The sequence below is a fragment of the Hirundo rustica genome, chromosome 10, assembly GCF_015227805.2.
Source record: "Hirundo rustica isolate bHirRus1 chromosome 10, bHirRus1.pri.v3, whole genome shotgun sequence".
Lineage (NCBI taxonomy): Eukaryota > Metazoa > Chordata > Aves > Passeriformes > Hirundinidae > Hirundo > Hirundo rustica.
Genome location: NC_053459.1, coordinates 1,105,367 through 1,130,680, shown reverse-complemented (window position 1 = coordinate 1,130,680; position 25,314 = coordinate 1,105,367). Strand labels below are relative to the sequence as shown.

At 58.1% G+C, this 25,314-nt stretch overlaps 2 protein-coding genes across 2 annotated transcripts in view; both read right to left on the bottom strand.

Moving 5' to 3' along the window:
* Positions 1-24,296, bottom strand: part of PIK3CB (phosphatidylinositol-4,5-bisphosphate 3-kinase catalytic subunit beta) — a 129,256-nt gene extending 104,960 nt beyond the window's left edge. The window contains exon 1 of the mRNA XM_058421856.1: positions 24,111-24,296. The gene's annotated coding sequence lies outside the window, so the exon portion shown is untranslated. The remainder of the gene's footprint in view (positions 1-24,110) is intronic.
* On the bottom strand, positions 12,149-20,738 carry FOXL2 (forkhead box L2). The gene is made up of 3 exons (XM_040074913.2): positions 19,454-20,738; positions 13,086-13,218; positions 12,149-12,302 (listed from the first exon to the last, which is right to left on the bottom strand). Exon 1 carries the CDS (start codon positions 20,681-20,683, stop codon positions 19,763-19,765), a length of 921 nt encoding a protein of 306 aa, XP_039930847.1. The 5' UTR covers positions 20,684-20,738; the 3' UTR covers positions 12,149-12,302; positions 13,086-13,218; positions 19,454-19,762.
* Positions 24,297-25,314: the final 1,018 nt, after the last annotated feature.

The following is a 25,314-nucleotide window of genomic DNA, read 5'->3' as shown; positions in this document are numbered from 1 at the left end:
TGGGATGGGGACAGTTTGGTCACACCGGGATGGCACAGCTCGGTGACACAAGGATGGCACAGCTCAGTCACATCGGGATGGGCACAGTTCAGTCACACTGGGATGGCACAGCTCAGTCACACCAGCATGGCACAGCTCTGTCACACTGGGATGGGGACAGAGGGCTCTGCTCTTCCAGCTGCCTTAAAGCTAACTCTCCACCTGGGGAGGCCAGACTGGCCACAGCCCTCGTGCAGCACTGCCCCAGTTTGCATCTCAGGGACAGGGGCATTGGGATGGGACTGGACCTCAGGACAGGGACACGTCCTCCTGTAGCCTGGCCTGAGAAGTGACTGAATTGCAGTGGAAAACCCCTGGAAGGTGTGGGCTTATTTAAGATGCTCATTCTAGCTTCACCAATTAAAAAGTCTCAGGGTCTTGCGGAAAGAGGGAAGCAGTTCAACCTTGGAAGCCTGCTACATGCAAAGGCAGCCCCAGCAACCTGTGCTGGAAACAGAGCCCTGTCAGCACAGCACAGGGGCTGAGCAGGCAAAGGAAACCTGGAAGCTGATGTTACTCTTAAAAATGAGAGGAGCTGGAGCAGAGACATGAACCTTGAAAAGAAAGGTACCATCCAAACAAGTTGATTGAGAAGTACAGGAGAGGAGGGGAAGAAATATTGTACTGTTTTTTCTTCCGCAATTCATCTCTGCTTTCTAGGGCACAAATACTCTCCCTACACAAATCTACTAGGAAGGAGCTTCTGCACCTTTTGCAGAGGTATTTCTTCACCTCTGGACAGAACTCAATTTCTCTTGGGGTGAGTTAAGCATAAGGGCCATCTCCCAAGACCCATGTCAAAATGCAGCTGAGGCTGCTGGTTCCTCAGTGCTCCAGCAACATGCCAGTGCCCTCCAGGTGTCCCAGGCAGATCCACAGTGACAGGGCAGGGCTGGGACCAGGCCACAGCGTCAGTCTGTGAGCTGGGGTCCACACCTGACACAGCTATCACCGTGGCTGGGGCTGTCATGTAGCTCAGGCCAAGACTGAAGGCTCCGGGGTGAGCAGGAGGAGGCTGCTGGGCTGGAGGGACCAGGGGAGGCTGTTTTGGCTGATTGGAGCCTCTTGGTGCTCTCAGGGCCCTGACACACGAGAGACACACACCTGTACTGTCTGAAGGCTTGTGTTGACTCCAGGGAGCTCACTGCATGGCAAGGAGGGATCTAAGAGCAAACTGCTGAAAGAGCGTGGGGAGAGTCTGTGCTGATGTGCAGTGGCAAGACAAGGCTGTCTCAGGGCCCTGCCAGGTCTCAGCAGTAAAAGCCTGATTTCCCTAAAACTAGCACTTCTGAAGCCACCAGCCAGAGGGACATCACACATAGCTGAGGAGACAGGAGGAAGGAACAAGATATTTTCAGAGTAACTGCAAAAGTCATACACACTATTTCAGCATTTTACAATGGCATCTGTGATCCCACAGTTAGGTAGGGTTTGGAGAAACAGCCGCAAGTTTCTACAGTTTTCAATTTTGTTTCAAATCTCTGGCTCCGTGCATTTGCAGCCTGAAGTTTCAAGACAGCTGAAGCTTCACTGTGCTGGGTTTCCTCAGCCTCAACCCCTCTGGAAAACATTCCATGTGCACACTGCATCTCTCCAGATTTTATTCTCATTCCAAATCTCCAAGTACAAATATAGTAACATTCCATTCTCCTAATGCACACTCACAAGATGTGCTGAAATGTCAGATGCTAAACGGTACAAAAAAGCACTTTAGCACTTTCCCGTTGATGTGCAATAGAAGAGGGAAGGCAGAAATTGCTTTAACATCTGTTGATTTATTAGATCTGAATACTTCCCTCCTTTCATCTGGCAGCAGCAGAGCCACTGAGGCTGCAGCAGCTTCTCCAGAGCTTGCAGCAGAGCACAGAGCGGTCCCGTTCCTGGGGGATTTTGATCACGGCTCGCTCTCGCCCAGAGAGAGCTGCAGGAGCAAGGGGATTACAGGAAGGTGACCCAGCAGAGGGGAGTGGGCAGGCAGGTAAAGCCCCTGCTGCGGGAGGAAGCCGTAGCTATTGTGTGCCTGCTTCCTCTGCTGCAGCATCACTGACGCAGCCGGGGCTGGAGCTCACAGCCTGGCACCGTGGGGCTCTCCCACCCCATCAGAGCCTGCTCCTGACAGGGAGCATCGCTGAGTCATTCCAGGGGGACTGACACAGGGTCCTTCCCCGTGGCTGGTATTGTTTCTCATGCTGCTAAAAACAGCCAGTTGGCAATATTCCTTCTGCACAGTTGAATTTACCCAGAAAACTCAGCTTGGCCAAAAACTTTGAGGTAACGTGATTTTTTTCCTGCTTCTGGATGGGAAATTGAATATTTTGGCATATAAAGAGACTTCAAAATGAGAAAAAAAAATCAAGGTTTTGTTCTGATATACTTGTATTTTCTCAGGGAGTGGAAACCCAGGGAATCACTTCGTTAAAATTTCCCAGTCCGCTTGAAGAATAAGGATATGACCTTGCAGAAGTGAACTGTGACATGAACATTTTCTCGTAACAGAAGACACAACCACTACTTTACTGTGGATCAAGCAATGTGATTGGTCTGTTGAACACTGTCCAAAGGAGAAAATGTGCATTCAAATGGGAGCATCTTGTCCAAACCCAAAGCTCGATGTAAAGGCAGCACAGGCGGGAGCTCCATGTCCTTGCCCTACCTCTGGTCCTGCCCTGCCCTTCCAAGAAGAGAGTTGGAGCTTTCTGTGATTTAGGGACACAGCCTGCCTCCTCTTAGAGAGAATTTAAGAGAAGAATTGCTGGCTTTTGTCGAACGTCCTCCAAACTGGCCATTGCTGCTTTCCCTTCCAAGGCCATGGGCACAAATCCTCTCTGAGCATCAATCCAGCAGCTACAGCAGCTGTCAAAGCCCTTAGGCCAAAAAGTTGGGAGGACAAATTTGCTTGGAATCAAATTAGAACTTCACCATGGGGTACACATTAGGTTAAGCTGAAGCACCTCAGGACCATCCTTTAAACAAGCAGTCCTCAGTTCTCCTTTTCTGCTGGCAGGAAGCCTCCTGACTTCAGTGTATTACTTTACCCAAATATGCTCATATTTTCCTAATACTGAAATTATAAACTACCAGAGCAGCTAAATATAGGAACAAAATTAACTGCAGGAGAAATAAAAGCTTATTTTGTATCTCTTTTGATTTTGTTAATAATATTTTTTCCTTTTTCCTGAGTACCTTGCTGAGATGGAAAGGAAAAATTCCTAGTTGCCGAATCTGTGTTTAATCTGATGTTCCTTTCTATACACTTGTTATATATTGTTTCTTTTTTTTCAGTCAAGGTTCCTAGGCAAATGCAAGTTCTCCACAGCGTCCTAGTCAAAATATCTGCTGTATTAGCAGGAACTAATCTCTTTGGTACTCAAGGAGGGAATCTCAAGGGATTTTTCTTCAGCAGAATCTCTGTCATACCACAAGCACAACACATACTGCAATTCATGTCTCCATACTTGGTGTATAAAATTTAAACTTCTGACAGCTGCATTTCTGGCTGCGATCTCCACGGAGACATCACAATCCCCACACCCCGAAGAAGGGAAAGGTGCAGCCAGAGCTGGGACTTGCCTGGCTCCTGGGGAGCTGCAGCTGAGCAGCCTCTGCTGCTGCCCGGAGCTGCATCTCAGCAGGGCTGGAGCTGCCGTGCCTGACTGCTCAAACAAAGCACTGATCTCAGGTCAGGATCAACCCCTCCAGCTGCAGCACCAAACCACGGGTGACCTGAAACGGGGGCACACAGCCCTGCAATGTTTGCTGCCCTCTGCCTGTGTTAAGTCCAGCTAACTTTTGCCATCTTCTGGAGGAAGGGAAGAAAATGAGGGTGCTCAGTTATATTTGTGCTTTATCAAACTTCAGACATTAAGTTGTCTGGGTTTTTGCTGTTCTTACAAAGATCACTAAGGTTGTAGAATTTTTAAGGAGCTTTTAACCATTTAATCCCCGGTTCTCCAATGCAGTTCTGATTCTGCCTCAGACTCTAGAGGCCTCATGTTCTTCAGAAACACTCCCAAGGCACACACATGTGGAGTTTCCTGACAAGCTCTTTTCAGCATTGCAGCCTCCTGAAAAGAACTGCTCAGTACCAGAATGGTGGTGCATTTCCCCTCGACTGAAACAAAAATCTCCCTCACAGGAGAGCTCTGCATTCCCGTGGATAGTGAACTCACTTCCTCCTGTTTTGTTTATGGCCTTATGTGAGGTTTTTCCTCTTCCATTCCCTTTTCCAAAAGCAGTAAAGCAGTAAGACAATAAGACATTGTTAAGTGTAAAACATCCATGTTTCTGTTTCTTGTCTTCATAACAGCATTATTAGAATGGTGAGAAATGAAACAGGGTAATGATAGGGGAGAATGGCAAAATTTCGCTCAGATTTTTGTACAAAACAGCAGAAAATGCATCCAGAATTGGTCCAGCAATGGCCAGAAGCCTTTTTGGTTTTAGCAAAATTACAGATTAACCACTGTTAATGAACCTGGGATCCATGCTTGAGCTAGAACACTTTCTACTCTGGAGAGGTGAACAATTCCAGCTGTGATGGGAATGAAGCATACAGGTCACTGACAAAATGCTGAAATGCCACTTCCAACAGCACCACGAAATAAAGTATCCATCTCTGAGCAAAATCCTTGGACTCCTCAGAAAGGGGCCCTCTCTGGAGGGACAAGGGATAAACACAAACATGGGAGGACCTGAGAATACCTATGGAGAAGAGGAAGATCTCCATTGTGTGGGAGAGAACTAAAGGAGTCTGACCTTCCTCATACCTTGGGGAGAATATCAAATAGATAATTTTAATATCACTCAATGACTCTTTAGTCCTAAAAAGCATGAAAAGCTATGCTATTTTACTAGCAGCTTGCAGGATCAGATAAGGCAAAACCAATGACACTAATTCAATTAATAACTAATTCAACAATAAAACGTTTGATATATTTTGGATCGATCAGTACAAAATGAAAATATTGCCATGAGTATCAACAGGAGGAAACAGCAATTGCAAACAACTGTCATACCTCAGTGAACAAATCTGAAGTTAGGGGCTGCAGGACAGGGGAGCCAGAACCCCCATTTCCAGCTCTTACAGGGCAGGACAGAAACAAACAGCAAACTGAAGTAGAAAGCCCTGGCTCACAGCGTGGCATGGAAAAGGACATTACTGCTGCTGGACATATGGCAGGGTGGGAAAACTGAGAGTAGGGGGAACAGTGGGAGAGCCCCAGGAAGACTGAAATTTCTGTGTCATTTTATGTATCTAATTACATAGACACGCACACACACATCTAAATATAATCATGAAAAAACCCCAAACCCCTCCCACATACTTTCGATACATAAGTAGTAACCTTTATGTTTCCAGGCTTAGTTCTTCTAAAGTGAAAGATGACAGATTACACTACAAAGCATCATTATTTTTCTTGCTGCTCTCCCTCTCTTTCCTATCTCATATATCCCTTCATTTTTTTCTCCTTAATTTCACTTCTTTCTTTCCCCCCTTCCATTCCTCACTCTCCCTAACCCCCCGTATTAACATTTCATCCCTCCACTCATTCTTGCTCTTTTCCTGCTGCTTCTGCTCTTCTGTCTTCTTCCCAGTCATTCATTTCTTTCATACTGAATTAACTCTACCCCTGCTCTATGAATCCTGACAATCTATCTGGTTTTAATTGTTGCATTAAACTTAGCTGGACATTTCAGAGAGCCGTGTACATTTAAACTGAGGACCTTTTCAAAATCTTCATAATTCAAGCTGATTCCATGTATTTGATACAAGAGCCATATGTTTTTGTGGATCACGTATTGCTTCACACATGTGAACACTTATGGAGCTGACCTGGGTTTGGGCAGCCAGTGCTTTTGCTTTCTGAGCTGTCGAGTGATTTTGGCCTATGTAATAGCATTGATACTTGGAAAGGTGCAGAGATTTTCTCCACACTGCTAAAAATACTCTTTAAATGTAACAAGTGAGAGCTCACAACGCTGACTGGGCTGTGCTTTCACGGGTGAGAAAGGAGCCCTCCCGTGCAGCTCCTGGTTAGGGCTGAGCAGGGTGGTAGGGTTGGAGCAGCATCGAGACCATCATGCTTCTTCACCACCATCATCAGCCTTGTTAACACCTGCCACAGGTGCTACCGCTGTATTGCAGGGTTCTGATTCATCCCAATAAACTCCTCTGTTTGGATCAATCCTTTGCATCCTCAGAGCAGACCTAGAAGCCTTTACTCAGACAGAACTCCTGCGCCTCACCCTGGTGCTAAGCCTATAAAGAAGGGGAGAGAAGAGGGGGAGCATCATAATGGATTCTGGCAAAGGCATGTAAGAATTGGCATTTCCTTCTCAGCGTCTAACTCAGTAAACTGAACATTAAATCCTGCCCTAGGTGAGGGTGTCCCTGGCACATCTTTGTATCAAATGTGTGCATCTCCAGGGAAAAGTGGACAGAGACCAGGAATGATTTAAATGAAGGGGAAAAGTTCTCACACTGATTCAATTAGAACAGTAGATGTTGTAATATAGCTTCAAGGGATAACTGAAACTTTTGGAGAGTGCTTCCTTTTTTCTTTTTTTTCTTTCCCTTTTTCTTTCCTTTGGCTGCTGCCACATGGAGCTCATTTCACATTTCAATTATAATGTGATACAGAAAAAGAGTTCTCACGTTGTGTCAGATCCACTGGTGCCGAATCTACAGGTACCCTCCTTCAAGGAGTCAGAGAACAAAGCAGAGCTCAGAGGTTTACATTTTGCACCCTGCTCCTGCCACACCTGGACTTTTTGAGTGGATGAGTTTCATTTCTGACTCCCAGCCAGAAAATACTGAGTGACCACCAGAACACAATCCCTCTCACTCAGTTCTCTGGGAAAAAGCACAAATGTTAAACCATGACAGGTGTTCTGTGCTACAGTGGTGTGAGGCACAGGACAAAGTGCTATTAACTGACTATGTCACTTGAAATCCATACTAACACCATGAGGGTGCACTGAGTTCATTTTTGCTGTGCTGATTTGCACCAGGGGAGCATCAGTCCTGGCAAGTTCTCTGGGAGCAGGGCATCCATCGGTCTGCAATAGCCAACAGTCTGCAAACATCACAGAAGTATTTGTTCTGGGGGGTCTCAGGAGCTCTTTTGCGTGCTGTGGTGTTGCAGAAACAATCTTGCTTGAGCAGTAAATAAATATAATCATAGCTACAAAGATGAACCACAAAAAAATTTCCCACTCCTGGAATTCCCAACGCAAGGAGAGCACCCTCCTCCCAGAAATAGCCAGCACTTCATCTTCCCACCCCACTGGCTTAAGCTGTGGGTGCTCAGTGAATCCAAAATTCAGCTGCACTCTAGTCTTTGTCAGCTCAGAGGCTGAAAGATTAGAGAAAAAAATAACCCTTGCAGTCCCAGTGCCCCGCACAGATCCCCCTGCCCAGCCCCCGGGCAGAGCAGAAATAGGGCAGGGACACTGCCAGGTCCCAGCCAAGGAGCTCACAGCAGCACAGGGATTCCAGGACTTCCTTCTAACTGCAGCATCATTTCTCCACCACACTCGAGTTTCTTCACTGAACCCTGTTTCTCCTAACAATTTATAAAAAGTCAGTTCCTTTTTCAAATAAAGGCCAATCGTTGATCATATAAAGAATATTAGAATTCATGTAGGATCTAATAAATTGTGAACGTCTTAAACTCTATGATACTGGGGGTTACAGAACTTGGTGATTTTGTTGCATAAATTACAAACTGCTGCTATAAGCTAGCAAAAATGCTGTGTCCATGCATTAACAGATGCGAATAATGTACGGAAAGGGATATTTCCTTAGTCCATACCCTTTTCTATTTTTCTTTTTTCAGATTTTGCAATTACAAATGTCTTTTTGCTCAAGGTCTGTGGACTACACAGTGATTTTTGGGGGGTCTGACTAATATAAAATTAAGGTTTACTACCAAAAATGTCAGTGTGCACACACACATTTTCTGTATTTGTAAAGCCTCAGTTGCCAAAGAAGGATTGTATCCTGCGTGTATTTACAGGAACATTTGGCTATGAAGATTACTTGACGCCTTCTAGTTCTGCCAACCAAGTGCTGCTTTCCACAACACTTTATTAAAATTCGTAGGGGCCACACTCCAAAACACAAGAACTCAGAACGATTTGTTACATGAAGGAAATTTTCCTTAAAGGAGAGATCGGTGGTTAAAAACATGGAACACCGGCGCAATGGTAAAAGCCTGCTGTCAGGAACGAGGGCGAGAGAGAGAGCAGCAGCCAAAGAATCCGCGACGGGAACGGAGCCGGCAAAAGCAGAAGCGCGCAGGTCGCGTTTCTAGAGCAGGAATTCCCCACCGCGGGAACGTCCCGCGGGCCGGGGAACACCTCCCGCCCCCGGGGCTCCGCCGGGCGTTTTCTGGCTCTGGGGGGATGCGCGGAGTCCCCGCAGGCAGCGGGACACGGAGCCGCTCCCGGCGGTGCGGGGCCGGCAGAGGGCAGCGCCGGGCCGGGCTCGGACACTGCCCGGACACCGCTCGGACACTGCCCGGACACCGCTCGGACACCGCTCGGACACTGCCCGGACACCGCTCGGACACCGCTCGGACACTGCTCGGACACCGCTCGGACACTGCTCGGACACTGCTCGGACACTGCCCGGACACCGCTCGGACACTGCTCGGACACTGCCCGGACACCGCTCGGACACCGCTCGGACACCGCTCGGACACTGCTCGGACACTGCTCGGACACTGCCCGGACACCGCTCGGACACCGCTCGGACACTGCTCGGACACCGCTCGGACACCGCTCGGACACTGCTCGGACACTGCCCGGACACTGCTCGGACACTGCTCGGACACTGCTCGGACACCGCTCGGACACCGCTCGGACACCGCTCGGACACTGCCCGGACACCGCTCGGACACTGCTCGGACACCGCTCGGACACTGCCCGGACACCGCTCGGACACCGCTCGGACACTGCCCGGACACCGCTCGGACACTGCTCGGACACTGCTCGGACACTGCCCGGACACCGCTCGGACACTGCTCGGACACTGCTCGGACACTGCCCGGACACTGCTCGGACACTGCTCGGACACTGCCCGGACACTGCTCGGACACAGCTCGGACACCGCTCGGACACCGCTCGGACACTGCTCGGACACCGCTCGGACACCGGTCAGACACCGGTCGGACACTGCCCGGACACTGCTCGGACACTGCCCGGACACTGCTCGGACACTGCTCGGACACCGCTCGGACACCGCTCGGACACCGCTCGGACACTGCTCGGACACTGCTCGGACACTGCTCGGACACCGCTCGGACACTGCCCGGACACTGCTCGGACACTGCCCGGACACTGCTCGGACACTGCCCGGACACTGCCCGGACACTGCTCGGACACAGCTCGGACACTGCTCGGACACCGCTCGGACACTGCTCGGACACTGCCCGGACACTGCTCGGACACTGCCCGGACACTGCCCGGACACTGCTCGGACACTGCTCGGACACTGCTCGGACACTGCCCCGCACCGACCCAACTGCAGCTGCTCGGGGCGTGCCCCTGTCTCAGACCCCGAAATGTGTCATGTGCAACATCAGAAAGGCGCACTGCTGAACTCCCCGCCTCTAATAGGAAACACTTGAGAGTTCTACCAAATCTGTCACTTTTTAAATGAAAACATGAAAAAGAGCCGAGATAAAATAAAACAACAGGGAAGGAAAAAAAAAAAGGGGGGGGAAGGAAAAAAAAAAGTTGGATTCATGCACTTTGGTTCAGATACTGAAAAATCTTCCTCAAGGAATGGAAAAACTGATGAAAGAAAGAAAGAAAGACAGGGAAAAAAAAAAAAAAAAGGCAAACCAAAATCTTCTTGCAGCAGCCAGGGCAGACATTCTTCCCTATAATCCCCTCACTCCCTTCTCGCATCGGGAAAGGGGAAAAAATAAAAACCGAACCAAACCCTTCTGTGATGGCTCTTAAAGATTTTGGGACCTTAAGATGTTTAAACAAGTGGTTCCTATTTCTGTTCCAAGGCAACTGGTGACTGTCCCAGACACCACTGGATGCTCTGGGCTGAACTGAATTGTGGTTTATCAAAAAAAGGCGAACGAAGAGGCTTCCAAAGCAAACTCGTTGATTTTGGGGAAAGAGTAGGTAAAGAGGACTGTTCCCTGGGACTGGAGCTACAACAGGCCGGGCAGGAGGCTGCACTACAGGAGATGTCATCACTGATGTGTATTTTTAAAAACCTTACTACTAACTTCTAAAATCTCCTGTTTCTCGTTTTTTGAAAACGTCCCCGTATCTCGGAGGCTTCATAGGAAGCAGAAAAGCAACTTGTAAGGCCGGGATCTGAGAGGCAGCCCCTTCCCATGTCCCTGCCCTCGCCCCTGCCCTGGCTGCCCGGGAAGGGTGGCCGGTCTCCGGGAACATCAGATGCACGGGTGGATCTAACGAGGACGTGGATTGCAGCGCCTCGGGAGCCCCTCTCCCGCTGGTATCATAGCGGGGATCGCGGGGCCGTTCCCGGCCGCCGGCTGCGAGTCCGTCCTGCCCCGCCTGCGGCTGCTCTGAAGGCAGAAGGGGCTGGCAGCGGCTCCGGGCAGCGCCCGGCGGGCACCGAAACCTCGGCCAAAACGCGCCGAGGCACAACTCCGGCTGCCCAAACCTCAGGCTCCTGCAACCTGCTTCCCCCCGAAACCCGCCCCGGCCTCACCCCGAGCCCAGGGCGGGTTTTAGTAGCCAGGCAGCCAGAGGAGGGTGAACATTTCTCGGGGCTTCATTGTCTGGGCTGTGCGAGCCGTTACCGGCTCTTCTCCGCTGGGGCTGCCAGCAGCTCCTCGGCGGGCCTGGATGCGGGGTTGGATGGGGGGTTGGATGTGGGGCTGGATGCGGGGTTGGATGTAGGGCTGGATGCGGGGCTGGATGCGGGGTTGGATGCGGGGTTGGATGGGGGGTTGGATGTGGGGCTGGATGCGGGGTTGGATGCGGGGTTGGATGGGGGGTTGGATGTGGGGCTGGATGCGGGGCTGGATGCGGGGTTGGATGCGGGGTTGGATGCGGGGTTGGATGTAGGGCTGGATGCGGGGCTGGATGCGGGGTTGGATGGGGGGTTGGATGTGGGGCTGGATGCGGGGCTGGATGCGGGGTTGGATGCGGGGTTGGATGGGGGGTTGGATGTGGGGCTGGATGCTGGGTTGGGTGTGGGGTTGGATGAGGGGTTGGATGCAGGGCTGGATGCGGGGCTGGATGCGGGGCTGGATGCGGGGTTGGATGCAGGGTTGGATGCGGGGTTGGATGTAGGGCTGGATGCAGGGCTGGATGCGGGGTTGGATGTGGGGCTGGATGCGGGGCTGGATGCGGGGTTGGATGCGGGGTTGGATGGGGGGTTGGATGTGGGGCTGGATGCGGGGTTGGATGTGGGGCTGGATGTGGGGCTGGATGCGGGGTTGGATGTGGGGCTGGATGCGGGGTTGGATGTAGGGCTGGATGCAGGGCTGGATGCGGGGTTGAATGAGGGGCTGGATGTGGAGCAGCCTTCGTGCCGCCAGAAGCACTCGTACCCGAGCGCGGGGAGCAGTCAGAAGCCACGTACCAGGTGCCTCAGACGTGGTGGCTGATATCACCTCCAAAGCCAGGAGCAGAGAAAGCGCAGGTCAACATATGCCTGATATAACTTTCTTTCTGAACGTCTCGTTAAAAGTAACACCCGGGAAAAAAAAAAAAAAAAAAAGAGAGAGAGAGAGATCAGCAGCGAGTGACTTTTTGTTTCTTTCCCCTTTTGATAACTTAGAACATTACGCCTCGTGTTGTGCTCAGCTTCGCCACTTACTTTATTGATTGTTTGGGTTTTCGAGGAACAAAACGATAGTAGTGAAAAGAATCACAGTTATCGATCAAAACAAAACAAAACAAAACACCAAAAAAAAAAAAAAAAAAAAATCCCACACGAAGAAACGGGCGACATATCTTAAACAACAGGTCAGTAACTGTTCTCTGGGCGGGGCCGGCAGCGTGCCTGCAAACCCGCACCTTGGCAAGCTCTGCTTGCCCGAAGAAGTGGAGACTACCCCGACAGCTCACAAATCACAAACCTCCTGCTCTCCCATAGCCCATTTACCGAAGCCCCGCGGTTTTTCTTCAGACGGCCCTGCCTCAGCCGAACGCCGGATTACCATCGGTTGTCAGTGACACGTCCCTCGAGGGCCACTCCGTGGGGCACTCCGTTCACCCCGCATTCACCCCGTGCTGCCTCATGTCATCGAAAATGGCCACTGTGAACGAGAAAGGTGAAATCCCGCCCCGCTATTTTCGTGATTGCTCCGAATTTGGTATTCACGTGGGGTGGGGAAAAGTTCCTTTTGGAGAGAGAAAGAAATTAAACGAAAGTAGGCGAACAATGAATCTGCCAGCAAACCCGTAGGGTTTACAGGGACCAGCTGGAAAGCCAGGAGCTTCTGCCAGTGTCAGGAGCCACCTGTGTGCCCACACCCTCATGCGGCCTCGGGGAAAACCGAGTTTGGCACCTCCGGCACGGCAGGGCAGGGCTGGCGTTCCTCCTGCCGTGATTTTATAACGGGAAAAGGCCTTATACAGCTCGAAAACCCCCTCTCAAAGGCAGAGCAGAGAGAGCCGGTGTTTCACTTTAAAATCGCACCTGAAGACATTTCCCAGGGTATTTGCTCACTGTGCAGCTTGAGGGAGAGCAAGGCTCTCCCTCCTCTGCCAATGCGCTCCTGATCTGCGGTCCTCGCCCGCCTCTTCCCGGGACAGCGGGCAGGTGCCCGCGGCGGGGGCAGGCGGGGTCCCGTGGGGCGCAGCCCTGCCCGCTCTCCGGCGCCGTGTGCCTGGGGCGGGAACGAGCACGAGGTTTTGTCGAAAGCCGAATTCTTCTTCAGGAAACATGAAGCTGATTTTGAACGAATTCCCACCAGCCCACCAAAATTTGCAGCTGCTTGTTTGGCCAATAAAACCCCATGCGGTTTCTAAACTTACGGAAAGAAAAAGGAAAAAAGATGTCCATCCAAGTAAACTATAAGTGAAAACTCATTGATTACCTCCGCCTTCCTGTCTCTGGTTTGATTAATCGTTTGCCATCGTGCTTTCCGAGTCACTTCTGTGTTGGTTTCCCTTTGCCTGAACCCCGTAAGACTTTTCCAGAAGGGCGGCTGTGATGTTGAGACCGACATACTGTAAACAACCACAAGAAGCAGAGCGAATGTTTTCAATACAGCTCACGGACTAAAATAAACTCGTCGGATTAGGCCAGCCCGAGCGATTGTTTTGGTGAACGCTTCCCAGGCCCGCTGCTGAGCACATCCCCGAGGGCTACCTGGGGCGGGCGCCGAGCGGCCCCGGGAGGAGCCCCCTGCCCTCCCTCCTGGCTTGTGCTGCGGGCGGATGTCACACTGCCCGGAGCAGAGCCCGCCGGGCCGCCGATGCCCCGCACACCCGGGAATGGGTTTCTGGTGGGTTTCGCATCCGCAGGGAAACCGCGGTCCCGCTGAGGCCACTCCCGGCCGCAGCGGTGTGCCCAGGGCTGCCGGCGCCGCTCAACACCGGGCTCCGCAGCGCTTCTCGGGGCTCTCCGGCCTGGTTATCCCGGCCCTGGCCGAGCCCGCTACAGCGTCGAGCTTTTTAGCCCTCGCAATAATTTTTTTCGTAGCCTCGTATTGACCGCAACACCAGGCCGGCTGCCCGTGCCCGCCTGCACGAAGCTGGTCCCCGCGTTTGAGGCTGGCCGACCCCTGCCGCGGGCAGGCAGGAGCGGACCCCGCAGGGCGGGGCGAACGGGGGTCCCGGAGCCTGCCCCGTCCAGCCGCCCTCCGGCCGGGCCGGGCCGGGGCCGCCGGAGCTCGCCGCGCTCCCGACCGTCACACACGCAGAGCGGAGATTTTTTTAAGTAACAAATGTACTTTTTTTATTTTTGAAACAAAAATATCGTTTTCGGCTTAACAATAGCCGGATCTCGCTGAATGAAGCCTTTGCATATTTTCCTGTTTTAATTGGTTGTATAATAAACAGTCCTGACCCCGCACTCTCTTTTCAATGAGTTCAGGGTGAAACGCAGACCATGGGACTGGAAATGACTTTTTCACCACTTAAAACACTGACAAGAATACCAGGAATCAGGCGGTATTAAACAGCCGCTCCGGCCGGGGCGGGAGGGAGGGCGCAAGGTAAGAGCTCTGTGTGCGTCTCCTCACGGAGCTCGGCTCTGCCCTGCCCGCAGCCACCGCCGCCCGCCCGGTCCCGGCACGACGAGAGGAGCCGGGACAGAGCCCACGGGGTCCCTCATTCAGCATCCCGCTGCCAGGCGGCTGTCCCCGCGCTCCCGCAGGCAGAGGGCAGCCGTGGCGTGCCGTGCCGTGGCGTGCCGTGCCATGCGGTGCCGTGCCAAGCCGTGCCGTGCCGTGCCGTGCCATGCGGTGCCGTGCCGTGCAGAGCCGTGCCGTGCCATGCGGTGCCGTGCCGTGCAGAGCCGTGCCGTGCCATGCGGTGCCGTGCCGTGCCATGCGGTGCCGTGCCAAGCCGTGCCGTGCCATGCCATGCGGTGCCGTGCCGTGCAGAGCCGTGCCGTGCCATGCGGTGCCGTGCCGTGCCATGCGGTGCCGTGCGGTGCCGTGCGGTGCCGTGCTGTGCCGTGCCATGCGGTGCCGTGCTGTGCCGTGCCATGCCATGCGGTGCCGTGCCGTGCAGAGCCGTGCGGTGCCGTGCCGTGCCATGCGGTGCCGTGCCGTGCCGCCGGGGAGCGCTTCTGGCGCCCAGGGCTCTGTCACCCTCCGAGCCCGGCCAGGGCTTCAATGGACCTTTGCGGCCAGCGCAAAACACCGGACAGGAAGAGAAAGCTGCGGGAGCAAAACGTCCCCTGGTGCTGTCACAGCAGAGGGGCGCTGGGAGTCCGCTCAGCCTCGGGGATCAAACTCTGTCCTTCCTAGACAGAGGCAGGCTGCTTCCACGCCCGCTCCGGGCAGGGAGAAAACATCCCTCGCTCTTCTGCTTTCATCTCTCGCCAGCGTTGCATAAACCCGGGGCCGCTCCTAAAGGGCAGCGGCGGCGGCGCAGCAGCCCTGAGCCCCCCTTCCCCGGCCCTGGCCCCCGGAGCAGTCCCGCGGAGGGCGGCGGCCCCCGGACCGGAGGAGGCTCCGCGCCAAGGTGCTGTCCGGGGAGCGCGTCCCGCTCCGTTTGCATTCCTCCTGCCGTCATTTATATAACGGGGAAAGACCTTACACAACGCGCAACCCCAGCGCTTGCCAAGATTGCGGCTCTCGGCCGCTTCATTTTGTGAGGGGCCGACGGGGCTGGGCGGCGGCGCGGCCGGGGCAGGTCGGAGCCCCGGAGGAGGTGACGACCCGGGGCGAGGGAATGCTGAGCCGCCGCGGGCACCCCTTGGTCCTATGGTGGTGCTGGTGCCCACGGAGCTGACTGCAGAGGGATCTGTACTCTGCTCCCGCGCAGCCCCTGCCGTCCCAAGTACCACAGTCCCGGGGTGCGGCCCTGCCCCGTACATCACCTGGGCTGGAATCGGGCTGGGAGCGGGCTGGGAGCGGGTTGGGAGCGGGCTGGGATCGGGCTGGGAGCGGGATGGGATCGGGCTGGGAGCGGGATGGGATCGGGTTGGGAGCGGGCCCTCGGGGAGGCAGAGCTCCTACGGGACTCTCTCTCTCTGCGTGCCGGGGCGCTCGGTAGCGGGCAGCGCAGCTCGGGGCGGCTCCCAGGGACCGTGCCCGCTGCCGAGGCAAGCGCCAGCCCGCGGGGAGATGATGGCCACCCGCTCCCCAGGCCGCCGGGACTGAACGGGAGGCGCGGCCGGCAGTGGCAGAGGCCGGTCTGCCCCCGGCAGGACCGGCCCTGCCTCGGCCCGCCGCCCGACAGCGCCCGGCGAGCGCGGCCAGGGCCGGCGGCCGGGCTCTCCCCGCGGTTTCTCTGCGAGTTTACACTCGGCGCAGTTTCTGATTGTAAAATACAGAAACCGATCGTGAAAACATCCTACAGGCGCGGCGGCCACGGCCGCCCGAGAGCAGCGCGAGGGCCTGGGGCGAGGGAGAGCGGAGCCCCGGCCGGGCACGGGGAGTCCGGCAGACTGGCGGCCAGGGCCCTGGCTTGGCAGGGAGAGTGTCGCATGGCCCTGCCGGCCCGCTTCTCTCCCAAACGCGCGGCTCCTTGCCCCTCTCTATGGCCTCAAGCAGCCGCTGGTCAAGCACAGCCAGGCCTGGGTGGAGACCACTCGGGAACCGCAATAGCACCGGGGGCCGCCTCTTCTCCCTGCACCTGGCACGGTCAGGTATCGCTTCACTCAAAGCTGGCGAACCCCAGCCGTTCCCGGGAGTGTGACAAGGGCTCAGCCTTCGCTTCAGGCCGAACGAGGGCACGGCCCAGGAAGAAGCCCAGGGAGGGGCCGGCGGGCCTGTACGGGGGTCCGGGGAGGTGCTCCCACCCTTCCTTCACCCCGTGCCCACCTCCGGTGGCGGGGCTTTCCCTTTCGGCTATAACATACCCCGGAGGAAAGCAGCGGGACTGGCAGTTCCTATCTAGTAAGGAACAAGCAGCCGAGGCCCTGAGCCCTCCAGTGCAAAGCTACGATCCTCGGTGCGTGGGAGCGCTGCTACCTCTCCCCTCCGCCGCCCGCTCCCACGCGAGGGCCCCGGGCAGGTCAGAGGCTCAGAGGAGCGCGCCGCTCCCGCAGAGCCACCGCTGGCAACGGCGTGGGTGCCGGCCGCTTCCCGTGGGTGCCGGCCGCTTCCCGTGTGCGCCGGCATCCCCGCTTCGGCCTTCGGTCTCCCGGTTACATGGGCTCCCGTTCACAGCGCGGAGCGGCGGCGGCACCTCCGCCTCTCAGTGACTCGACTTTGTGCACCCCTTGTGCGTCTTTGTCCGCCCGAAGCGGGGCCCCTCCCCGCCTGGGGAACGGGGCCAGGGGCGCAGCAGGGCTCCGGGATGGCCCGGCGGGTTCCCCAGAGTCCCTCTGCCCTGGCCAAGCCCGCCGAGCGGCAGAGAGGGGACCGGTCCCCACCGTCTCGCACTGCTGAGACCGGGCTGGAGGCTGCCGCTTCCTGCCGCGCAGGGAGCAGGCCCTGACAGAAAGGGAGAGAGTCAGGCAGCCGGGCAAAGGCGAGTGCCAGGGCCCTGGCTGCGGAGCGGAGCGCTCGGCCCCGTTACCGGGTTTCACCTCTGGCAGCCCCGTCCGGGGCAGCGAGCTGCCCGAGCGGCCCGGGAGGCGAACACCGCGTCCCCGCTGCTGCCGCGGAGCCGCAGGCCCAGCCCAGGCCGGAGTCTGAGCGGGACCTGCTGCGGGCCGGGCCGGCACCGGGCGGGGGCCGCCCCGCCTGCCCCGTGCTCTCCTGACCCCCAGGCCCCGAGCAGGGAGCGCTGCCTACGAGGCCGGGCAGGGTTAGGAGCGAGGCCCAGGCCGCTGCCGCAGCCACTGGCCCGGCGAGGAAAGAGAGACCCGCCTTCGCCTCCCAGCTCCGTCAGCGGCCTGGGCCCGCAGGAGGCTCAGGCCCCGTCGCAGCCTGGCTGGGCCCGGCTCGAGGCGACACGGGACCTTCCTTTTCCTTCCAGGACTATGGCTCCGAGCAAGCGGGGAAGAAACGAAAGCGGAGCCGGGGTCCGGCACAGCCCCAGGCACTGCCCCGAGGACTCTGCGGCCGGCGCCCCGGGACGGGCACACGGGCCAAGCGCTGGCAGCTGCCCGCGCCCCGGAGCGGAGGCGCTCCCGGCCCCGCACGCCCGCGGAACCAACGCAACGGTCCCGGTACCTCCTTGGCCACCGCCGAGACAGCCCCGGGCCCCCGGAGGTCTCCGCCTGTGCCTGGCGGAGCCGATGGGGCGCCCAGAGTGGTTCCCGCAGCCGAGCCTGTGCGCCGCACCGGGGAGCGCTGCAGCCGCAGCCCGGAGCTATGCCGCAGCCCGGAGCGGTGTCCGCAGCCCGGAGCTATGCCGCAGCCCGGAGCGGTGCAGCCGCAGCCCGGAGCTATGCCGCAGCCCGGAGCGGTGCTCGCAGCCCGGAGCGGTGCAGCCGCAGCCCGGAGCGGTGCCCACAGCCCGGAGCGATGCTCGCAGTCCGGAGCGATGCCCGCAGCCCGGAGCGATGCTCGCAGTCCGGAGCGGTGTCCGCAGCCCGGAGCGATGCCCGCAGTCCGGAGCGGTGTCCGCAGTCCGGAGCGGTGCCGCCGCAGCCCGGAGCGATGCCCGCAGTCTGGAGCGCTGCAGCCTCAGTCCGGAGCGGTGCTCGCAGCCCGGAGCGGTGCTCGCAGCCCGAGCGGTGCCCGCAGCCCGGAGCAGTGCCCTGCACACAGCGCCCGCCCCCCTTTCCGCTGCTGTTTCCCGATCCCGAGCGCGGAGAAGCGGAGTGAAAATAAAACGATATGGGAAGAAGGAAAGGCATTTTATTGGAGACTTTACAATGCTAGAAAGTACAATGAAAGTGCTAGTTCATTCTAGAAAAGTTGGTCCCAAAACGGTACTATGCCACAGCATCTATCAGTTTACACAAACATTTACAAAATCGCTATCAACTGGCCCCTGTTTTAAATCGCTATCTTTTTTCCCCATTAATCTATGTAAAATTGAAGGATTAAAAACCTTTTTAAGAAAAAGGGGAAGCATTCAAAAGCAGAACCTACCGGAAAATCCATTTTGGGCCAGGTTTGAGGGCAAAAAAAAAAAAAAAAAATGAAGATAGTTTAAACTTTCATTATTAATATAATATGCACATGGAAAAATATCCCAATTTACAGGAAAGCGTCTCTTTTTTTTTTTTAATAACATCAAAATATTTTTTTAGACCTGCATAAAATTACTTTCAAGACCTCAGAGGACATTTTCTCTTTTAAAAATATATTTACCGCTGCCGAAACGTTTCACGAGTGACCCTGGCGTGTTTTGTTTGTTGGTTTCTATTAACCAGCAATATCGCACATCTGCTGTTACAGCAGTCCCCACGTTAAGTACTATTTTAACGAAAAAGCCACAGCTCGGAAGAAGCGCAGTGCTTTGCAGAGCGAGGAGGAAGACAGAGGGGATGAAGAGAAGGAGAAGGACGAGCACCGCGGGCACACGGTCGTGTCTAGGCCCCGCAAGCCCCGCACCGCACGCGTGAAAATGCCTCCGCTATTTACAAACTCCACTTTACTCTCCCCATGGCTGAGCCCGAAAAGATTACGGCCGAATTACAAAGGAGCATAATTTTGAGGGCTGAACAGCCAATTTCTAATTAGATGTTCTCCCCCCCGCTCCCCCCGCAAAAAAAAAAAAGCCCCACAAAAAACCCCAACCACCTAAAAAAATATAAAAAACCCAAAGCAAACAATCCCCAGAGAACACAAACAAACAAACAAAAACCCAACCAACCAACCAACCAAACAAACAAACAAAAAAACCCCACCAACAACAAAAAAACCGCCCACCAAAGCCAACAACTCACAAACACACAAGACGAGCAGAGAAAACTCCCGGTGAGTCCCCGCTGGCCCGGAGACAGGCGGCCCGGCCGCCGCTGCCGGCGCAGCCCCGAGCGGAGCCCCCACACTTATACCGCCTTCTTCTTGGGGAGGGACGGCTCCTACACTGACACTACACGCGGGGAAAGGCTGCGGGAGTTTGGGCACAAGACAGAGGGAAGTCCGTGGCTAGAGACGAGGAGCAGAGACACGGAGCGCAGGGGAACGCGGCGGGGTAGGACAGGGGCAGCAGGGCCGGTGCATTTCTGTGACGGCGGCTGGCCGGAGCCTCCCTAGATGTCTATGCGGGAGTGCAGGGCGCTGTGTTTGCTGTCGTGCTCCCAGTAAGAACAGTGCATCATGGACAGCTCGGCGGGCTGGCGGGCGCAGGCAAACTGGAGGCCGGCCCCGTTGGCCGCCGGGGCCGCGGGCGGCGCGGGGCTGGCCGGGCTGAGCTGCTGGGGATGGTGGGCGTGCGGGTGGTGGTGGTGGTGGCCCATGCCGTTGTAGGAGTTCACCATGCTGGGCAGCGCCATGCTCTGCACCCGCGAGTAGGGGCTGTAGGACGCCGGGCCCGAGAGTCCTTTCACATTGACGGGGCTGACGTTCCCACCAGACATCTGGCAGGACGTGTAGGGCATGGGCGCGGGGGGCTGCGCCAGCGGCCACGAGTTGTTCATGAAGGTGGACTGCAAGTATTTGGGCGGGGACAGGTAGCCGTAGCTGTCGGGGCCGAAGAGGGTCTTGCCGGGCTGGAAGTGGGTCGGAGGCGGCCGGAAAGGCCGTTTCATCCTTCGCCTCCTGCGGTAGTTGCCCTTCTCGAACATGTCCTCGCAGGCGGGGTCCAGGGTCCAGTAGTTGCCCTTGCGCTCGCCGCCGCCCTCCCGGGGCACCTTGATGAAGCACTCGTTGAGGCTGAGGTTGTGGCGGATGCTGTTCTGCCAGCCTTTCTTGTTCTTCTCGTAGAAAGGGAACTTGCTGATGATGTACTGGTAGATCCCGGACAGCGTGAGCCTCTTCTCTGCGCTCTCCCGAATGGCCATGGCGATCAGGGCCACGTAGGAATAGGGGGGCTTCTGCGACGGGTCCGGCTTCTCGGGGCCCTTGTCCGCGCTCAGCTCCTCCTTGCCCCGATCCGGCTCCTTGCTGCCGCCGGTGTCATGAGCCAGCAGCGCCACCGCGTCCTCCTCGCCGTCCGGGTAGTTGCTCATCATGGTGCCCCGCCGCCCGGGGCGCCCAGCGCAGCGCCGCGCGGTGCGGAGCGCTGCCCGCCGCACGGAGCCCGCCGCCGGCGGCCGTCCCGCTCCGCGCTCGCCGGGACGGGACCGGAGCCCAAGCCGAAGTCGAAGCCGGGTCCCGGACGGAGATCGGGAGGCGCCTCTCGCGGCGCCGCTGGTCCGTGCAGCGCGGCGGCGGCGGCGTCCCTGCCCCCGCGGACTCCGCTCCCCTCTGCCGCGGCGGCCGGGCTCTTTTCTGATTTGTATGGGCCCGGCCGAGTTCCGCTTTCGTCAGGAGCCCGCTCCCCTATCGCCGCCGAGCCGCTGGGCACGGCCGAGTTCACCGCGCAGTCACGGCGCCGCGCTCGGCCCCGCGCACACGCGGCCCGACGTGGCCCCGCGGAGCGGAGCGGAACCGCCCCGGCCCGGCCGCGCCGCCGGGGGCGGGGGGAGGCGGGGGGCGGCGTCCGGGGGGCGCTGGGCGAGCCTCCGTCGCCCCCCCCGGAGCCCGCCGGGGCCCGCGGCGCCGCGCTCCCCTCCCGCCCGGCGCTGGGTCGCGCTGGAGGCCGTGGGTGCGAAGGGGTGTGCCCGCGGCGCTCGCCCTTCCACGGCGGCTTGTCACGCGTCCAGCCGCACACGCGGTCGCGTTTATATGTCTTGGCCGCGGGCCCCGCCAACCGGTCGCGCCCGGGGAGCACAAGGAGGCCGTTGCCGCTCCCTGCAAGTCGATTCTTGCAGCTCTTATTTGCGGGAGACGGAAAGCAAAAGGTGTCGGGTCGCCCCTTCTCCCTCCCCGCAGAGTACACGCAGGCCCCCGGCGCGGCTGCCGGGCTGACAGGAGCCTCGAGGGCCGGGGCAGGGTGGTGAGACGGGGGACGGATGACACGCTGGGCAGCTTTCCTGCTCCTTCCCCTGGAGGGCTTCGGCTTTACTTCACACGGTTCCTGGAGCAGCGTTTTGTGGCACCGACATTCCCCTCTCCTTCCCCTTTCCTGCCTTCAGGCAGAGCCTCTCCGAGCAGCAGACAGGCAGCGTCATCTGGCCCGAGCGCAGGAGATGTCGCGCTGGAACAAACCAGTGTCGGGGGCTGCTGAGGCAGGGCGCGGCGGGACACTTTACACTGCTTTCAGTCCTGTCCCGGGAGCGGGGCACACCGGCCCCGTTTGATCCCCCGAGCCTCTCCATCGGCAGCCGCAAGAGTCGGGCCAAGCTCCGCAGAGCCGGGATCACCTGCGCTCGCCGGCCGCGGCCTCGCTCGGAGCCCGGGGCGCGGCGCTGCAGCGAGCCCGCTGCTGCCGGCACGGCTCCGCACGACCCGGCCTCCCCGAGCACAGGTCGAGCTGCCCAAAGCGGCCCCGGGAGCAGCTGCACGCTTTTGTCGGCGCCCGCAGCTCTGCCCGCCGGCAGCCCATGGCCCTCAGACTCGCTCCTGCCTTTCTTGCACGTGAATCCCGTCTCGCCATGTGCCCTGTCCCGATGATTTGAAGTGCGACATCAATTTTCGTAAACAAGCGTGAGCCCGGGGGGGGCTGACAGCTCCCGAACGTGCATGCCCGGGGCAGCCGGCCTCTCCCTTCGGGGCGCCCAGGGCTTCGGTGGCCCGTGAGCGGATTTCTAGTTCCTGTGCCCGGCCACCGATCCCTGCTCCCCTACCCGGGACAGACTGATTGCGGGTAAAGGCAGTAGAATACGTAGAAACGTATTTTAACCGAGAAATAAATTAGTCTTCGAGGACCTATTAGATGTATATATAGATATGTAATTATGTATTTCTATATGTCTCAGAACACGTTTCTGCGTCTTCCCCTAGAGCCATGTAACCAATTCCTTGTCCCCCTTTGGCGGAGGAACGCGTGCCCCACATCCCGGGCCGCGTGATTTCGATGACAGAAAGGAGGCCCGTCTATTTCCGCACCCAGCCGCGGAGCAGCGCACGCCGCCCCCGAGCACCCCCCTAACGCGCACAAACGAAACGGCGAAGGGATGAGGCCCACAGGAGAGACCCTCTCCAGGGTTCCCCTCCCCGGGCAGCCCCCGCGGCTCGCTCGGCGAGCAGCAGCCGGAGCCAGCTGTGCCCCGCCGTCGGGGCCGGCGCTGCCGGGCTCCCCAGGGCCGGGGCGAGCTTCTTGCTGCTGGCCACCCATGCTGCTCCCGGCGCTCCCCCTCGCAGGCATTTCCGCGGCCAGGGCCGGTGCAGGTGTAGCAGCGCTGCCGCGTGTGTCATCACCTCCGCCAAATGGCACATTCCTCCCTTCTCACTCCTGAGCCGGGCGCGCAGCTCCTCGGCAGGGCCCGCTCGCTCGCAAAGAGCGTTTGACAGCCCGGGGTCTTGTTTGGGGTTTTTTGACAGCCCCACCGAGGGGGATTTCGGATGAACACCGGGGCAGAAGCTCAGCCCAGCGCTGGGAGCGGCGGTCGGGCCGAGCAGCAAAGGTGAGCGCGCAGCCCCGCGTGCGGCTACTTAAAAGTTTGACACAAGGGCAGGCAGGGGCTGTGGGGCTCTCCCCTTTCCCCTCTCCTAATTAGGGCCTTTTTGGGACATGAAACAACTACCTGAAAACTCAGGAACACGCCCCTGGCAGCTGTACGCTGTACGGTTAAGCGGAGAGCTGAGGGCTTATCGGCGCCCGCAGAAACGCCGCCGCGAGGGCGATGCAAGTAGCGGGGACGAGCAGCGAGCAGAGGAACGCGGGGAGCCCTTTCGGGAGAAGGAGGGGGATCCCGGCCCCGGGGAGCGGCCCGATCCGCCGGTGCCCCCGGCTGAGCCCGCGCCCCGCCCGCCGCCTCTCCCGGGGCCGGGCAGCAGCCGGACAAACCCGGACAAGGCGAGAGCAGAAAGAGCCGGCGGAGCCGCTCCCGCCCGGTCCTGCAGCCGCTCGCCGGGGCAGGGGAAGCAGTAGGGGAATTAGCGATGGAGGGGGCTCGCCGCGCCGTGCCCGTGTTCGGAAAAGGGCTCTCGCTTTTCACGCGAGGGCAGAGCGGCCCCGGCCACAGCCCGGCCCCTGTGCTGGGAAGCCGGCAGGGAGGCGGGCAGAGCCTCAATCCCGGCCGCGCAACCCCGCTAAGGGAGGCGACCCGAGAGACGCTGCAACCCGGGGTTTCGCCGCTACCGAGCCGAAAAGGGTTTCCCGTCCCGACCAGAGCACGAGAGCCCCTGGCGCGGCCCCGGTGCGGTATTCCCGCTGCGCAGCGCGGGTGCGGTATTCCCGCCGCGCTGCGCCGAGGCCGCTCGTGGCTGGGAGCGCCGGGCGGAGCGGGGCACGGCCGGCAGCGGGATCTCCGCCGCGGGGACACGGGCACGGTGCCACCCCCACGTCTGGCCTTGGCAGCCCGGACGAGGATTCCCACGAAAGCCGTGCCTTCAACTGGAAGCGCTGATAAGACTCGAGTAGCGCGAGTGCTTTGGGTTTTCTTTTCTACTCACCCTCTTCAGGCAGCAGAACCTGGAAGGTCTGGGGTCGGGCTGTTCGAAAATGCGGCAGCCTTCTTCTCCCGAAGGCTGTGTTTATTTCCTTTCCTCTTGGCGAGAAAACACGTCCCGGGCGCGGAGCGCGGGTCCGGCGCCGGCTCGGAGAGCCCCGCTCCCGTTCGGCCAGCGCAGCCCGTCTGCAGGCACCGGGCAGGGCTCTCTCCTCCCGCCCCGAGACCGGACGGCGACAGGGGACGCAGCCCCGTTGTCGGTCCTGCGGCTCCTGCTCCGTTCTGCTGCCCCGCCGCGCCCCGGCTCGGGACAGACACACGGCCGGTGCCTCGGAAGGACGCACCTTTCGGGACTCGAGCCCGCAGCGCACCGGGGCCGCGCCGACATTTACCCGCACTCGTTCGCTTCACGTAGCAGCCACACGGGCACGGATGTAAAAGCGGCCTCAGGCGCGCCTTGTTCCGAGCCCCGTTTCCCTGAGGAACGGGATCCGCGGCGGTGCGGGGCTCCGGCGAGGGCCGGGCGCTCTCGGCCCCCGCTCTGTCCCCCCCAGAAGCTCTCCTTCCCTCGGCGCAGCCCGCAAAGAGGCCGGGACAAGGCAGTCACCATGCTACAGTTTCAAGTATTCCTAGCTTATTCCTTTTTTTTGCCCCCCCTCTCCCTCTCTCAATTTTTTTTTTTTTTCCTTAATTTTTTTTCCCAGGTAGTATTGGCCTTTAAGATCGTGCAGTATTTTTCCCCACAACAAACCCAGAAAAAGTAGGGTACCTGTTAAACGCGGCATGCGCGGCTCTGTCTCGCACCACGGCGCTCCTAAGAATTAACGAAATGTACCTCGGGAAATAAAATATTCTGGCCTCAATGAAAATTCATCAGATTTAATCTATTAAAAGGCTGAGCCGGGGGCGTTTTCCTGCGTTGCGGACGCGCGGGAGCTCCGTGTCCCCTCGGGCGGAGGGAGCGGAGGTGCCCGGGACGCGGCTGCCCCAGCGCCCGCAGGCAGCTCGGACCGGAGCGGGCCGTGGCCGCAGTCCTTTCCCGGAGCCCGTTTCGCTCCCTTTCTAAATGACAGCTAGAGGCAGGGTTCGAAACTGGAGGTGCTTTTGTCGGCACAGCACCGACTACCAGGAATAAAAACTTTGCAGCCTCAACGCAGCCATTATGTGAGATAAACTGCGTGCGTGTCACTGCCTTTAGACCTTAAACT

Coding starts and splice junctions, on each gene's coding strand:
- FOXL2 (XM_040074913.2), bottom strand. CDS start 20,683: ATGATGAGCAACTACCCGGACGGCGAGGAGGACGCGGTGGCGCTGCTG.